This window comes from Hemibagrus wyckioides, linkage group LG16 (genome assembly GCF_019097595.1).
Source record: "Hemibagrus wyckioides isolate EC202008001 linkage group LG16, SWU_Hwy_1.0, whole genome shotgun sequence".
In the NCBI taxonomy this organism is placed as follows: Eukaryota; Metazoa; Chordata; class Actinopteri; order Siluriformes; family Bagridae; genus Hemibagrus; species Hemibagrus wyckioides.
The window spans coordinates 16,419,049-16,437,323 of record NC_080725.1 but is presented as its reverse complement, the minus strand read 5'-3'; the positions used below and the strand labels follow the sequence as shown (position 1 = coordinate 16,437,323).

The following is an 18,275-nucleotide window of genomic DNA, read 5'->3' as shown; positions in this document are numbered from 1 at the left end:
TGGGTCATGTCCTCAATGTTCATTCTCTGTTAAGTCTACCATAAAGAAACACTGGTTAGAGAAAATCTATTCTTAGCCATCGATGAGAGATTGCAAAAACAATACTCATAATGTAAGCTAATGATTCTTTTATCCTTTCCATTCTTTATTATAACTATTGTTTTATTTTATTCTATTATAACTATTTTTATCCTATTTTAAAGCTATTTTTCATTCTATTTTATTCTACAAGCAGTCAAAAAGCATTTCGGTACATGTTGTACCATATATGGTTATGTATGCAAAGGGAGGGAGGGAGGGAGGGAGGGAGGGAGGGAGGGAGGAAGTCAAGTGATTTTGCTCTACTCTATGGAAATTATTAATAATCAAATTTGCTTAAACAAATCATTTAATTACCTCGGGGCTAGAATCTCTCAAGGTGGTTTACACATTACTTCACATGAAATAAATATTAGATATTTTTTTATCCAGTCTGTGATCAGTTTTCCACAGTGCACAAAGGGCTTGACTGTCAATCTGACAACTTCAAACAGACACAAACAACAAATGGATGCTCATTTGAGGCACTTATGAAATATTCATTACAGTGTTAGTACATTTACATCTCGGTGCGGCCTCTTAATAAGTGCGTAGCTCGGAAACCGCATAAGTTATTAAAAAATGACACGTAGACAGTGTGACCATGAAGTCGCCACTGTTTGAAACAGAGCTTGAAAACATTGGCGCTGAGCTCACTAACAGTGTGTTGTGCTTTAGATAAGTTTAAGGGCCATTCAGTGTGTGTTTATTTGGTCTCCGATTCCCAGATTTTCCACATCTGGAAGGCATTAGTCTGCCTCGCTGGCTCGTGGGATGAAGTCACTGTGCCAGAGGAACAAAGTTGCTTTTGTATCTTGATGACGATGTGGTCGGGGACTGCAAGCAGGAAGATAAAGCAGCCAATCAGAATGCTCGGTTCACAAGAGCTGAGTGAGAATGAAGGTTCTTTTCTTGGCCCTGGCTTCACTAGTAAATATGTGTGGCACTAATTAGATTTACTCTAAGAAAAAAAACTCTGGGGTTTTCTACAAATAGATAGGTTAAAGCATTATACTGTAGTTCTATCAGGATAATAGAAAAAATATCAAATTGGGATCTCTTGTTTCTAAGCTAATGCTTTCAGACTTCCATCACACGGTGTGTTATGATGTAGTGCTGACAAGTCAGCCTACTGTACTGGGAGTTTAAGCACATACCTGGCAAAACAAGCCAGCAAAATATGTTACACGGGGGCCTGCTGAATGATTTAACTCGCTGCTGTGCAGTCGGCGGACTCAAAAGTCCTCTTAAGTGTGGAACTGGAGTGTACAGGAGCTGGATGTTTTCTGGCTTTTAGCTTGTTTCCAGTTGTTACGTGAATGACCAGGAATTTCCTGTCCTCACCAGTGCAATTTATTATCCACCATCCAGACAGATCTGAATTATTATTTTAACTGTGTGAGCATGCAAGGGAATTCTATTACATCTATTATGAAATTCGATTATTTCTAAGATGTAGAACTGGTGACAGAACCTGCTGGGGAGAGAAAATCTATCTACTTGTCATCCCACAGAGCCAAGTACTCTTTGGCACATTCCCATCAGGTCTAATGCTAGTTGACTGGTGCAAAACTTTGGCTGGAAGAGATGTCCCAGGATAATAATTACCCAGTGTTATTAGCGCCCCCTCTCCCTCTTGGACGATCAGCCAAATGGTTTCTGCCACTCAATTATTTATGCTACATTAAGAATTACCTTGTGGCTCTGTGAGCTTTGGATGTTCCCGACATGCTATTAACTTTATTCCATCAGCTCACATTAAGGTTCTGCGTTTAGATTAGAATTCTTTCCATATAGAGCATAAATCATTGTCAAATATCACATGCTATATAGGTATAATTTCAATACATATAAGAAATGACAGCTTCAAGTGCAATATGCAGGATAATATGCAGCATATGTGTGTGGCAGTTTGGGAAAACCCTTTATATACGTAGTCGTTCTGAAAATTACAGGCTTTCCTGAACTGAAATACGGCATGTGTTCATTTTTTAGAGTCTGGTTGCCACTAAAAGTGATAAATGTGAAAATCGTATTTAAAGAGTTAATTCTGCAATATTTAGGAGCGTCGCAGACATTCTGACAGCTGGTGTCTGACTGCAAACCAACAGATTGCTTATATCTGTTTAACTATGGCACATATTTATCCAGCAACCTGATCAAAGCCTGACATTCACAGTGTGAGGAAATCACACTTAGCTACCAGGAATTAAGTCTCTAGACTCTATACATTATCTCTAGAACAGACTGATTTTTTTTACTGCTTATTTTCTACTGAAAGCCCAGGTAAGATTAAAAGGTAAATAGAAATATTTCCAAATATATTTATAAGTTGTAGTTGCAAAATATGCTATAGTGATAAAAAAACAAACATTTTTTTTAATACAACATTAGGTCTGTGTCATGAATTGTCATGAGACGATGGATTTTACTGAAACAGTGAAACTCAAACAACCAGAACCATGAAACAAGAATCAAAAACGAATACCAGACTGTGAGCAAGGCTGTGGAACACACAACAACACATGCACACAACAACAACAAATGCTTGACGATGAAGGCTAAACAAAGCAGGATTCAATTAGCGGTGCTGATTAGGAATAGCTCTGTGTGCTCATTGGGTGAAATGTGGCATGGACATGTGACATGCTGGAGCTTATGGGTAATTGTCAGTCTAATATTTCCTCGGTTTTGCATGTTTTGAGGTTTAAGCAGTTGATTCCAGACAGTTAAATGAATATAGTTTTAGTTAAAATCACAAGCAAAAGTGTCACTTTTGGACGTTTTAATATTTCATATTCACAAAAGTTGAAGGTCATGCTGTAGATTGTAGCTTTCAATTAATGAACTAACACCTCTATTATCTGAAGCAGTTTTAGCTGGTTAATAGCATCAAGTGTTTTGTTGTCCGAATACACGAGCAGCCATTAGCATGGTAATATTTGTGGCTGGAGGATGCTACAGAGGCCACTTCTCTGTTCTTTTATGAAACGTTCAGCATGACCGATAAAACTGGACCTGTGAATAATGCATGAGGAAAGAGGCAAGCCCCTTTTTTGCTACAGTACAAAAAACTGCAGTAGTGCAGTAGATTTGTGTTGGAATCACATCCAGAGCATTTCTAACTATTCCCACAAGCTTCTCTTTCTCTCTTCTTCTCTTTCTCTCTCACACACACATACACACACACACACACAAACACACAGAGGCACATAGCTCAGCCTTTTCCATATAAGGACTTTTCGAATTCCTCCAGCTGAGAGCAGCGATGGAGGGAAAAGAGCCGGTTGGTCCCCGTCCTGCTGCCCTCGGCTTCACAGCAACAGTAGTAAAAATGGAATTGAATGATCATTGGAACGCTGCTAGAAAAAGTCAGTGGCTGTAACTGAAAGAATTGCTAGCTGCATTCTTGCCGTTTTTCTCCAAAGATGATGACTGACCCATGCCTGTAAAGTTAATACTGTAACACATGATTTACACACATATTCAGTCATTCAACAGTCTTAAGACAGGAATTGTGTGAGTCAAGAGACAAGTGATGTTTTTAAAATTGTAATAGAGCTAGGTAATATGAAAAAAACACCTTTGAATAATGATAATTAGAGAAAAAATCATTAATCAGGGATTTCAATAGGCCGTGATTTCATTTCTAATGCATCTAAATGTGGCTGGCTTTTCCTAGATCACATACGAACAATTGGCTATTGTGAACTTCAGAAGTCAAATTCATTGGCGATCATGAAGGTCATATGTTATGAGCCAGTGTTGACATTTCTCAATATGGCAGCAACGTAGGCAGCGAAAAGAAACAAAATGTTAACACAAACTCCCTAGCATATGTTGCTGGAGGCTCCATGCTAACAGCTTAATAAGAAATAAAACATTTTATCTAAGGGTTGTGAATTCACAGGACAAATTTTACCTAAAGTTTGAGTCAAGCAAAAAAATCAATGCTACCAGAAACATATGCAGGATTTTCATGTCCCATGTCCTATCAGTGAATTAGCTTAACCATTGCGTGAATATAATTTGTGTTTCTGTCTGGCAAGTGCTTTAGCTTAGAAACAAGAGTCTATTATTAGTAATTTACCATCATAGCTCTTGAGAAATGCTCATATTTTCATTGGTTTTGCATTGTTTTAGTTTCATTCTGATTTTATTTTCTGCATACTGTCCAGATTCAAATTCAAATCTCATTTGGTCAATCACACAACCATGCTATGTCCATTTAAAATGCTTTAGAATTAACAGCTATGTTGGTACTAGGCTTGAGCTACCTTTCATGTCCAACTGGCACGACTGCTTATATCAATTTTATTATGTATTGGGTTTTCCGAGTCAATTTATATTTTCAGTTGAATGCAATATAAGAATAGTAGACCTTAATTGACCTTTAAGTGAATGCGCAGTAAGCTCCACCTCCACTCTATTTTAATTTGTTGCCATGCTTAAACAATTAAACTTTTTATTTGCCCAGATTGCACTGAGTGGCTGTTATTGGAGTGGATTTATATGCAAGAAAAAAGTTGGATGTTATTAATTAGAACCTTAATATACATACATATGAGAGAGAGAGAGAGAGAGAGAGAGAGAGAGAGAGAACTATCCATAGTGTAAGGCACACCTCTCTTCTTCCTCCCAGCAGTCTCTCGATATCTCTCTCTCTCTCTCTCTCTCTCTCTCTCTCCTACACACATAAACAACACACCCTCAGCTGCAGTAGCAGTTAGACGAGGTGTGACATGCCAGTTTCCTTTCGCTCCTCCTCAGTGACAGCCCAGCGGGTCTCCTAGCAGCTCTGTCTGAAACGTCAGGAGGAGGGAAAACCAACTATCCATCTCTACCTCCCTCCCTCCCTCCCTTCCTCCTCCCTCCTCCCAGCTGCCCTCTCCTGCTGCACATACATGGCCCATGACTGCAAGGGAGGGAGGTGGGAGGAGAGAAAGCCAGAGAGAGAGAGAGAGAGAGAGAGAGAGAGAGTGAGTGAGTGAGTGAGTGAGTAAGAGAGAGAGAGAGAGAGAGAGGCAATCTGGCAGGCACATGGCCAGTGAATGAGAAGAACTTGCTCTGAGCACAGAGTCTCACTGGATTTGCACAAACGACCAAAGCTGTGTGTGTCTCCATCTCCATCATTATCTTACTGACTGCCAAACACACACACACACACACACACACCCTGGAAGAGTGTACGTTACGGTTACTCAGACCTCTCCCCTTATCTTTCCAGGATGGCTGAAGCTGAACTTCATAAGGAGAGGCTCCAGGCCCTGGCGGTAAGTTCAATAACTTTGGAACTCTCTTGTGTTTTCCTTTGTTCTGCTGACAAACACTCACATCTGTTAGAGTTAGACTTACCACTATGGTTTACGGTTTTCTTCTGGAGTTTCTTGGCTCCATTAGAAGTGGTGGGCTTTGATAGAACTGGTGCTTTCACACAGATTCTGGTGCCAATCGATCATCTAGCTCTAAAAACGCAGAGAACGTGATAACTGAAGGACAGTTGTAGCTTAGTATGGCCGTGTGGGGCTAATTTTGGTGGTAGCCGCAGGACTTCAGTGGACACTGGAGTGGCGAGCAACAGATGGAGAACTATTTTGGCTGCGTCGCTAGCATCTTTACGATTCCGAGGTATACATGTTTCAAACAGAGGTGCTACTAAAGTCGACACGGGCAGGGGCAGGGTTGTTTAGTCTAACACAATAATAATAAAAAAACAAAAGGTACATTTAATCGTTGTTGAAGAGTAGAGTACAAACAGACTAATGACTTTAGGATGTTGACTGCTATGCTAAAGGTTAAGTATGGTGAAACAGAGGAAGTGTGAATAATTGAAGTTAAATGGGTCTGCCAAGCACCTCAAGAGCCAAGAGAGGAGAGGGGGGCTCTTTTCCACAAAAGTTTTCAAACATTTATTTCATTATTAAAGTAGAACAGAACAGTAGCTGGAGCAAACAGTCATCTCTCCAAAATTTCTAAGCAGCAACAAAAGACGTCCGGGAAAAGACAAAGATATTCAAATGATTCAGATCATTACAACGGAATGCTTGACAATACTCAGGGAAATGAAATGTTTAAACAAGAATGTGTACAGATGGAATGAATTACCACATGCAATACCGTGTATTACATGCTCATTATGTGGAAACAAAGAAAAATGACTTGTTAGTACATCGCTGCTGGAAATCATATAACAGTGATTGCAGTCCATCCATTGCGCTTCACATCTAAGAACTCTTTTGGGTCATCCATTCCAATTCACTCAGACAGACAAAGCTCCAGACGTATCGAAAGTCACACGAGTGCCATTATCCACTCAGTTCGAAATTCATTTTTGCGTATGGTCAGCCACAATAGCATGAGATTGAAGTTGCCAGATTTTATTGCGTTGCCTGTTCTGACGCCAACTCGCTGGAAAAGGAAAGAAAAAACCCACACACTTCTTTTAATGGTGCATGGCAACAAGGCTGATTTACATTAAATCATACCAATATCAAGCCAAACATATAATGCTAACCAATTAATTCCATTTTCCTGCATTCTGTAAGCTAATCTTTCTGCTTAATTACTGATATTGCTATGGAACTCTGAAATTACGAGCATTCAGAGCTGACCGCAGAGCATGCTGCCTTTTTTCATATCTCACTCAACTGCCTGCTGTGTTGAACGGTGATAAATAATTAAGAACTTTCCATGTGCTTGTAGAATGAGTGAGGGGCTCATATTAGGTTTCTCAACAACAGCCAACAAGGTTGGCGTGCCTGAGTAGCCAAAAGAGTTTTACTACATACTATAAAGAGGAGCTTGAAGCTGAAAAAAGATTCTGTAGGTATACACTTAACAAGACAATGTTTTTATTTGTTGTGTCTGACCGTCTTTTGATATGACTTTTCCAGGAAGACAGTAAAGGATTACAGACTGTCTCTCTCACTTTCTCCATTCAGAGTGTATTTTCTCCCAACCATATAGTTAATCCCAGTCTCCTTCTTTTCCCATGCTCTCAACAACACCAAGGACTGTGGGCTGCTTGAAGATCACCAGCAGCCAAAAGTGGTTGTGTTTCTAAAGCCAACCAGCTCTGAGGCTATATTTTAGCAGGATTTCATTTGCCAATGATTATAATTTGCAGGGTTTTTAGAGCCTGCTATGCGTTCATGTATTTTTAAGGTTTTTTCAGATTGCAAGTAAGCATTACATCACAACTCTACTAAGCACACCAATTTAGATGACTAACTAAATGTTGTGCAGTTTTCAACCTGTCATTATCACTTCTCAGGTTTCTCAAGCTATTGTTCTTTATTGGTGTCTGTGTACAGATCACAGGTGCTAGCATACATTTCTATTGTGCAACTTTAGCCCTTAGCCTGAAATCTTTGCAACAATCCGAGTGAGCCGCAGCCAAAAACTTTGGCATAGTTTGGCCACAGAATAAGACACTGCCCTTAGTCTAACTAGCAATCTAGTGGCTTGCTGGTTGCAAGCACTGGGTGGAGGAGGGTGTCTGGTCTGGAAAGTTAAAACTGGTCTAGTCAACACACCTGCAGCAAGCAATCCAGACATACTTACTGCATATAGATGTTCACGACCAAACTTAAGCCCGACTCTGCAGAGAGGTTTTGCTAGAAAGGGCAGGGCCACTATCATGAACAAGCTAAATTTAGCAGCAGCTGTGTTGGCCAGCTTGAGTAGGCTTCAGCATATTTGAAAAGGGTGGAGGCATGGGAGCTCCATTCAGGTGGACTCAGCTTTCTTTAGCTACTGGGGTGTGAGGCCCAGCTGTCTGTTCCCCATTAGCATATTATGTGGGAGTCAGAGAACAAACGTCAACACAGTCTCAGACCTGAAATCTGAAGGATGCAAGGCTACAAAGGAAAGGATGGATGCATCTGTGCTGTAGTGAGAGTCATCTGTTACAAAACTCTTTCAGAATGATTCATTCATTCATTGTCAGGAGATGAAGTTTTCATCTGTTGTCTTTAGATGGTGCAGAGAAATCATGTGCTAGACTTCATTCTCCCTAAATTTTTGGTGTGGTAGGAGAGAGCTGGCTGGCGCATGGGATGACCAAAATAGGGAGAAAATGTGGAACTATTTTTTTTTTTAATCATTCTAATAATTCAGGGGAAATTCCAATTACGTTTGTCTTAAAAATGACTTATTGGTAGAGGTGAAGTAATATGAGATACATCATGAGGTTTAGGCCATCTACCTTCATATGGTCGCTCAGTAGTTCTATCTATCTTGTCCTGGGGCTGTGAGATCCTTGAGACAGACCTTTAACCCTCAACCACTCAGGTCAATCATACAACACTTTGGATTAACGTGTCTACCAGCTGCTAGCTTTTTTGCGATAAGCCTATTCACTTCAATTTCCCCAACAATCTGACCCTAAATCACATTTGAGACGGCTGTTACTTTCAGAGGCGTGTTAGTTCTTTGCAGCTTTCCGACTCTATTCTATCTAGCTCGTGGAGTATAAGGAACTACTGCATAGAGCAACTATTCGGTTATGTCATGTAACCATTTATTGTGCACTAAGGAACATATCAGATGTCTTGCAAATGCAGTTTTGTCCTATACATAATGTGGTAGATAAGGCACCTATAATATAGCGATATATAGCAATAGATACAGTATAAATGGTTGTAGTCTTACATAAATAAAACAAATGCAAATAATCTTTTAACCACTGATTATACCAGGGCATAGTATATTCCTCAAAAATGCCAGCAATCTCATTATTCCCACACAAACAAGTGTGAGAGAGAGACTAATAGTATTATGGATTAATTTTATTGCAATATTACTATAATAATTAGACACATACATTGGAAAAGCAGATGATTATGAATGATTATTTGTTTACAGTTGAGTAATAATGCACCTAAAATGGTTTATACATTCAAATCTACAATATGTCACGTTACTTGTAACCTACTACATTTCACGATAAAAAAAATCATCGGTATGCTGTTGCATCATTGCGTGTTCTTATTTTAATGGAAATACCTTTGAGTAATTTGATTTGCAGATGACGATGTGAATGCGAATGTGTAAGTGATAGCTTTAATAGGATAAAGGCTACTTCTGATCTGGACGTTTTTTTGCCACCTGGCCAGAAAGCTTATTATAGGTTTTGATATTTGATACATTTAAGTCAATAGCTGTTATTATAACAGTGCTGATACTTTGCAGTGTGAGGTTCTGTGGACAAGCTTCCACACAGTAATAAAATAGTGAATGGGCATTTATAAAAGCAGGAGGTAATAATAAGAGAAAAGTATGATGTGATATAACTGTACTGTTAACATTTTAATTGAGTATTAATTAACTGGAGTGGAGTAAAGTGCACCATATACATTATATGGCCAAAGGTTAATGGACACCTCACCATCACACCATACCTGTTTCTTCACCAAACCGTTGCCACAATGTTGGAAGCGCACAATCGAATAGGATGTTTCTGTATCCTGTGGTAATTTATCTTCACTTGAACTGATGATGTCCAAACATTTTTCAGCACAAAGTGAGCTCCATAAACACTTTGTTTTCCAAGTTGGAGTAGAAGAACTTTAGTGACCAGCACAGAGCCTTGGCACCTTTGGGATGAAGTGAAGACCAATTGCACCCCAGACCTCCTTAACCAACATCAGTGTCTGATCTCACTAATGCTCCTGTGGCTGATTGAGAACAAATTCCAGAAGAGTGGGGCTTAATATAACAGCAAAGGGGGAAAAAATCTGGAATAAGATGTTCAAGAAGCACATATTGGTGTGATGGTCAGGTGTCCACATATAGCTTGTAGGCGTTCTAAATAAGGTTTCAATTGATTTATTTTTCCAGCAGGAGCAATAAACACACAGCAATAAACTGACAAAATCTTTTACTGTCATCTAATTCATCATGAGCGAGCTAAACATTTGCAACAGGGGTGAATACTGGCCACTACAAATTGAGAAATTAACATATTTAAACAATGTTGATGTTCTATTGGTCAACTAAATAGGTTGCTTCTTTTACGATAGTGGTTTAACATTACACTAGACAATTTTTTTTTATATTATTAACAGAGACATATTTAGTTAGTAGCTATTTCTAGCCTTAAAAACATTTCTCTGCTCTATTTCAAAACACTTTTCACCATTACTAATAGAAAAAGCAGTTTGTTTTTAAATACTGAACAGATTTGTAATTCTCTCCTAGATTTAGCGCAAAATGCATGCAAAATGGATCTAATCAACCACATACCTTTCATTTGGTGGCCAAAATATGGAATCACTCAGGAATGATTTACCGATGCTGCGTTTTGGCCTACTTCTAACTGGCTAGCGTGTGTCTATTTGAAATGTTTTGTGTTGAAGCCAATTTCTTGCTCACTGTAAGCCATTTTTTGTATAGGCCCGGAGCTTGGATTTATTTCACTGCTAAGGATCATGGGAATTTTGTTAACGTGCACATAAAAATGTTACTGACCAATAAATGGTAATAAGCTGCACTCACAACTCACATCTGGTCTCTTAGCTCAGACTAAATCGTTTATGATTTACTGTATATTGGAAAAGTTAACCCAGATCACTCCGTTCTAATCTGATTTGAGCTGCTGTGTCTTTCTGAAATCACTCACAGTGATCAGATTTGACAATGGTACTTAATGTGTAGTGTTAGTGAAGAAAGCTTCGATGTTTTTTTCTTTCCAATCGGAAAGGTTATGTGGCATTTTAAGCATTGTGTACTGCTTGAAGATACAGTAAACACAATTAAGAGGTTTATTTTTGTGGTTAATCACTACAGGCATCTAAAATAGCTTGAAGAAATATCATGAGCTTCAAGGACTGCTGGTTCAAATGTTTCTTGTTCTATGTTTTGCTGGAAGACAAAACTGAATTACTGTAGTTTTGATTGTGAGCTCTTATTATGACAGTTATTATTGTGTATTTTTAATGTGAATAAGTATGGAATTCACACATAACCCATCCAATATTCAGCTGCTGACTTGTTTCATCTAAGTAAATAAAGCATAGTCTAAAATAAAAAGTATATCTGTGGTTTCTGTTTTTCCTTTTAGGGAGGTCTGTGTGTTTGTCTTGCTGTTTGTCTGCACTATTTTAGTCCACTGAGACAAGTGCTTGTTTCTGTATTGATAACGAGACACCATAACCCAGGCTGTTGTTATCTTCTACACTGATAAGACGATGGACAGGTAGAAGGGCTAATACCGCCCTGGTTCAAATTACAAATCTGGTGCTTGAAATAGCTAAGAAAACTGTGTGTAACCTGTGAATGGCAAAATACAAACAGGGTCTCATCATAAGCATAAAACTATTAGAAAACCACCACAGGATAGATATTCAACATCAGTTCTGTTACAGTTCTGCCTTCAGTTTATTCCATTCTGTGTATGCTTACTTTGGGCTCCTCTTTAAGCCATTTATTACAACAAATTATGCAACACAAATGCTAACGTTTTTATGTATTTTTCCTCAAACAGAGTGAGGGCTTAACCCTGTTAGTCCAGTTACACCAGCCAGACCTGATCATAGTCATATGCTAATTGCAAAATATTGTGTTACTGCAGTAATAATGTCAAAGCATCCAAGCCAGTTATGACACTGGTTTGTCTTTTTCAGTAGATGAGGGAGGGATGGTCATTAAAAAGGTCAGCATAGTTGCCAGTGGAGGCGTAGAAGTTAACAATGACACATTGCAAATCTCAGCTCCCACATAATGGATTGTGTCATTGCAGAATGTGTCAATTTCAGTGTGACATACTGGCTAAGTGGTCAGTTTTCTAGCATGCTGGTGTCTAATAGACGTCGATCTGATTAGACCAGCTTTCCTCTGAGAACTGATGTGCCTCATTTGTGGCCTTTTGGCAGACTGTGCTGGCCTTTGTAAATCCAGACATATGCTTTGGTGTTTTAATCTATGGAATCGACTAATGAACCTTCAATGCAATCTTATACTTTTACACTCACAATGTGGAAAGATACACTTCAGTCCTCAAGGGGAGTATCGTTTATAGGGACCACTAACTTGTCATTGCTGACATGCTATAGGTAGCTACGGAGGGAGGACAAGATTTACACAAGCACAACATAGGTTCAGCCAGGTTGTTATCCCTTGATAGGTTTGGTTGGTCAGGATTTCAAACCACAGATCTTATGCAATCTACCTCAGACATTCTTGTATATCTAAAAAGTGATTCTGGTGTTGCCAGCACAAAAAGAAGTGTTGCTGAATTATTGCAAAGCAGATGTTTTCAATCTAATCCCAGAAAATGCCAGAAACAAGATGCTCTTTGTTTAGCCATTATCCCCTCACCAGGCCCTGCTAATATGACTTTACTGTGAATATTACCTGCTGTCTTGCACAACCTCTTTTTCTCCAATTCGTTGCAGATGCAGAATTCAGTCTGGAAATTAGGCACGGTTAAATCGAGAATGACCTCATGTTCTAGGACTGTATTTCATGACATGTGGTCGTACCACCAAAGTCCATGATGAAGAATGTGTTTTGTATGCTGGGGTACAGTGTTGCTCTGGCTCGGTCTGTATTTCAAGCCAATCTTCAGTATGTGTCAGCGTGCTTGGTGAGAAATAGATCCTCCAGCAGTGTTAAGTTGGGTGTGGAGGCTGCTGCCATTCCACAGTGAAATTTCACCGGCCACGTGGTGAAGAATGGACTGTTGGACGCTAATTATAGCCTCTTGGTCAGAGGAAAACCACAAGAAGCAGGTCGTGAATACTAATGGGTGTTTGTTGTTGGGCTGCGCTGTAAAGGCATGGGGTCTATCAGGTTTAACCAAATACGTATTATTTTGGCTGGGTCAGACAGTGGTGTTAATGAGTGTGTGATTGTTTGAGCATGGTTTTCTGTAATGGACTGACCTCCCACCCAGGATACTGTATATTTCCACCTCAGGGCTCCAGTTCCTAGGAGAGGCTCTGGATCCATTTTGACCCTAACCAGTATAAAGTGGTTTGTATAGAAGAATAAGTGAATGCAGTGAAACCATAAAGCTAGGTTTCACCTAGTAATCAATGACCTTGAGGTGCTTTTTAAAATAAATGATCATTTGCCCATTTTAAACACGTGTGTGTGTGTGTTTAACATCTGCACTCCTGACAGTCTTGGAGGAAATGCTGAAACACTTCCATGTGTTTTTCCAACTCTGAAAAGGTTTAACATCAAGGAGTCAGGGTTTATACTGTTGCTGCCAAACTGGTAATCATCAGATGGAGAGTATAACCTGTGGATTAAACAGAGCTCAGATGTGTCTGCAAGGATAGTGACAGACTTCGCATCTAGCCAAGAACGTGCGCACGATTAATCAATCTAGAGACAGATCTAGTTTCTCTGTAATGCTACAGCTACTCTGTAGAATCAACAGTGCATGTTTGTAGATGAGTGTCTGGATATGTGACTAGTCCATGATGCTTGCTCAGGGGTAAATAATTACCAAGAATAGTCAATCTAAAAAAAAAAAATGAAGGTCCTTCCATGTCCTTTCTCATGTGACATCATCCACTGAACAATGGGCTACATAAAAAAAAAAACACAAGCCATTTTTCAGACCACATTTCTTTTCACTCACATCTGGACTCCATATTAGCTCACATTCGTAAGAATACCCGAGGGAGTACAAACTCCAGCTCTGCAGCTCAGGTCTGGAATGCAGCCGTGAATCGGTGTCAGCACAGCCGTAGCCATTTGTTCAGATGGTAGAGAACGAGAATAGTCTACATATGGGACAACATGCTCTTTTGCTGGACCTTTTTTGGAATTTGAGGACAGGAAGTGAATCATGTGTGGTGTTTACTCTGGCGAAAAGCTACATCTGTTGGACATTTGAACCAGGCAACATCACAGCCCCCGCAACTTCCTTTGTACACTCCATGCATCTTCTGTTTTCAAAAGATTATTAGTGTTGTTGAATTAGCATTACACAAAGCACCAGATTTTGTTGGGGTGTGGAGGTTTAGGAGCTTGTGTTGTATTTTTTTTTTATGTGTAATTTACCGCTGCTGTTATCGACATACTTTAACTGTGAGCAAAAAAAACCCTTCTGTGTTTCCAAGAACTTTTACAAGAAAAGCGAGGAAAAAAATATTGAAATATTGGTAGTGCTTTTCCAAGATCATATCTCTAAATTCTGGGGGCGTGGCTTTCTGTACATTGGCAGGAACATATGTCATACGTTCCCAGAAAGCATGGCATCAATATTGTCAAACTTCATTTACTTAATGCTTAGAGACCTAACAAATTTTGACTAATATAAGAGGTTGTAATTTCTTACAATTATAAATGAATTATAAATAGTTTCTGAATGGTCATTATAAAAGTCATTTATGAATGAGGCTTTGTAGTGCAGTGACCTGACACTGACTTGTGATTTGTGACACAACACTTTGTTTGTTGACATGACTTCAGTCCCATTCCCATAGGAACATTAACTTTTCACATACTAGCCTATCATATAAAAAAGGAGAATATTTGGTTTATGAAGCTGAAGTTCCCATCGAAATATGCCCATTTTTTTCTCACTGGTGGCTTGAAAGGAACTGTGGGAAAAACTGCTCTTATGGAAGCGCATGAGACTGAGCAGTAAGTGTATAGAGCCTCTCCAAGGAGTTATTATACCCTTGAGGATCCTAGTGAGATCCTCAATCTGTCATATATGACTGCATGTATAATGGATGAGCTGTTTGTTTGATTTCATACATAAGGAACACAAGAAAGTAACTGAATATGAGCATTCTGAACAGATACTGTGCTGCTACCACTCATAGGACAACATCTCTCCATAATGAATTCTTCATCACTACTGAATGACAAAATCATACTGGCATTATGATGAAATATTGAAATACCCATTTTTGATTAGCAGGAGCAATGTAATTCTTGCAATGTAACAAATCCAAAAACTAAAGCAAGTCTGATAAAACAGCATGGTGGATATTACTGTTAACTACAACCAATATGTGTCTAATAGCTGTTTTAAAGGTTTACCTTACTGTATTCTGATGGGGAAAAGTTCAGGAATTGAATACTTCTGCAAACTGCTATTTGATGTTAGATTTTGTAAATGGAAAATGACTTCCAAACTCACATTTAATGAACGAACAAACAAACAAATAAATAAATAATATTCCTTTACAGACTAAACTCACTTTTAGTTCAAATCTACATCCAAGTACAGATATAAACAGCTGGAGCACTAAACAGATACAGGAACAGATGGTGGCATTTTCTTGTCTTATCTACTCTTGTCTAAATACAGGACAAGTATGCTTTCGTCATAATTAAACAATCTGCCTTATATCACTGGATCTCATAGCATCCTTCTCATTTTTAGGAGAAACGAAAAAGACAAACCGAGATTGAGGATAAAAGAAGACAGTTAGATGATCTTGTTCTGCAACTTCAACATCTTAAGGTAAGATTCGACTTCTAAATGTAAAAATATTCTTAAATAGCTTAAAATGAACCATCAAGCATGTGTAATGTGTTACATGTATGAAGTTGTGTGAAAAAATAATAACATAAATAATCTAAAAAGGTGATTGTTGCTTATTTGACTTGTTACCATTGTGTGATCCTTGTGGGATTACTTCAGATCTCTGAGATTTCTTTTTTCATGTTCTGGTGGTTTGTTTATAATATAAGATGGTATGGATATGGCAGATTTCCCACTCTATAAGGAGCATGGCTATGGTCTGCAAAGCTCTCCTTTAGGAATGCTTAATGTGCTATCAGATAGACAGCGGTTTGCGTTAATTACACAGAATAGCTCTGTGGTGTAATTGCCTGCATTATATGCTAGCTTGAATTCACAAAAAACAAATGGGCCAACTTTCTAAAGAGTTTTTGTTCTTGAGCTCTCTTGAGGAAAGACAACTTTATGGCAATGAGGCACTTGTTTTGAGAGGCTGGGAAACATCTGATAAAAAAAAAAAAATTAAAAAAAAGAAAAGAAAATTGTGCCTGGAGGACATTTCTAAGGACATAAGCACACTTGACGGAAACAGAGAATAAACAGTTAAGGTTTTCTAAGACTGCTTTCACAATGTTTTTTCTTCAACCACCAGTGCATGTTTTAGATGTAAATCAACAGGAAGTATCGCAAGGTGGGTGCAAAGTGAGAGATTTATGACATAAAAGAATTGAAAATATTTAATTGCCAATATTTCATGTAGCTAAAACAAAAATTGGCCGCTTATTTCTGGGACACTGTGATGTGATTTGACGTAGCACAAGTTTAAAGCACTCTAACAATACATGAGTGACCAACTGCCTGCCAGCAGCATCTTGACAACTAGCCTGATCCTCACACCAGTTACTACATCACGAAAGCTACGAAAAGCATGTAAACGTAATTGAATCGTGTGACATAAATGTTTATATGGGGACATTCAGATGGTGTGTGAAGGCTGGGTAAAGTAAATGAGGGACTAGTTTGGGCTGGAAAAGAAGGACAGCTCCAGGAAGTGGAATGTTTTTTTAGCAGTGGGTGTTTACGGAGTCTGAATCAGGTTCTCACTGGAAAGTTGCAAAAAGGAAATTTCACCCAGTAACACATTTGAAAGAGCAGGGTTGTTTTTAAGATATTTCCATTTCCAAAATCGTGTTCATTTGTACTTTTTTATAGAATACGTTACATTTTTCAACGAAGAGTCGTAACACGTTTTCTCCTCTCAGCAATAAATTATATGAACACAAGGCTGTGGTCAAAATATTTTACGTGATATTTCTTGAAGGCTTCTTATATCTAGCCCTTTGGCATAGCAGAAAACAGCAAACCTCAGTCATTTTTACAATTTGAAACTTCTGATTCTCTGCACTTCATTGTTAGTGTTTTCTGGAATGAAGTTTGAGGTGATCTAGCACAGAGACTGCAAATCAGAGGTGGAGTTTTCTGTTAGTGAAAGCAGGTGGAAACTGAAACGAGATAGTCCTCTTAACCACGTCATAGTCTAGTCGAAATTCTAAATATAAACACGCATTTCAGAGCAATCAGATGGTCAGTACATATACTCACCCATTATAACAAAGTGTAAATAAGAATAATAAATCACTTCATTAAAAATACAAATGTTACATGATTATTTAATGGGATAAAAGTATAGTTGGGGGAGCAGCACTTTACTTTTGTGGTGCATCCATAACACAACCTGTGTGTGGGAAATCTGTGTGTTGTGCAATTCGGTTTTAAATGCTGGCATCACATCTATGTGATGCAAATAATATGCAAATAAGCAGAACAGCTACATAAAATGGAAAACTGTGTAAAAGTTATAAAATTAGTGTTATTATACAATAATATACAATCATTTTAACATCTACATTATCACTTGCAAGGCAAGACAGTATGAAATAGCACCACAGTCCAAATCAAACATGCTTTGTTAAAGTTTACACAGCATGTATCCATTTTAGCAAGACTTTCAAGCTGCTTCTTGGGTCAGACCTTCTACCAGGGTCTTCTTACACAGCAAGCAGGCAGCCCTGAAATCTCAGAAGTTGTGCTCTGGTTGCTGCTGCATAACTTCAACAGGTTGTGATATGGTCAGGCGCATTCCTGGGTTCTCAGGGCTGACCGTCAACATGAGGCTTGCTGACATGGAGGTGAGGGGCCTTATGGGATTTCACAACTCCAGCAAAAACTAACCACAAAAACCTGCCAATGTAACCTCACCAGACAACCTGCTCACTATAACATCTATTATCTTGTGCAGGCTGGTTTGCATAGTGTTTCCACCAGAGATTCACATGCTGAGTCCATGTATAATAGATAGATGAAAGGAGGAGTTTCTGTGATAGCTAAGGGACCACCAGAATGATTATGTAGGTTAGAACTCTGTGAACTTCATGTCATATTACCTTTAAAGTAAACACTTTAATGCAATATTGCTAAAGCTAATAAGAAGAAGGTCCAATATACCAACCTGAACAAATGTTGTTTTTTTTGTTTTCTAGTCCAAAGCCATGAGGGAGAGGTGGCTTCTACAAGGTACCCCAACAGGGGCTGAAGAGGAAGACGAGGGACGCAGGAAACAGGTTGAGCAGGATGAGCTACATGCCAAGAAACTAGAAGACTCCATTCAGAGGTATGCATACAGTATGAACACAGTATAGTATCTGTTACAGTCTTTACCCTTTTGCAGATGCCTCCTGAATTTTTATGTTCACCAGTGCTGCTG

At 38.8% G+C, this 18,275-nt stretch overlaps 1 protein-coding gene across 4 annotated transcripts in view; it reads left to right on the top strand.

Annotated features, from left to right (window-relative positions):
• LOC131366982 (A-kinase anchor protein 2) overlaps window positions 1-18,275 on the top strand; it is a 73,971-nt gene that overhangs the window by 2,506 nt on the left and 53,190 nt on the right. For 3 of the 4 annotated variants that reach the window (XM_058412106.1, XM_058412105.1, XM_058412102.1), the window contains exons 1-4: window positions 5,086-5,188; window positions 5,306-5,351; window positions 15,431-15,511; window positions 18,052-18,182. In XM_058412106.1, the coding sequence (XP_058268089.1) occupies window positions 5,130-5,188; window positions 5,306-5,351; window positions 15,431-15,511; window positions 18,052-18,182 (317 nt within the window). In that variant the 5' untranslated portion in view covers window positions 5,086-5,129. Of the gene's footprint in view, window positions 1-5,085; window positions 5,189-5,305; window positions 5,352-15,430; window positions 15,512-18,051; window positions 18,183-18,275 lie in introns of those variants that run through there. The other variant, XM_058412104.1, reaches the window with a different exon arrangement.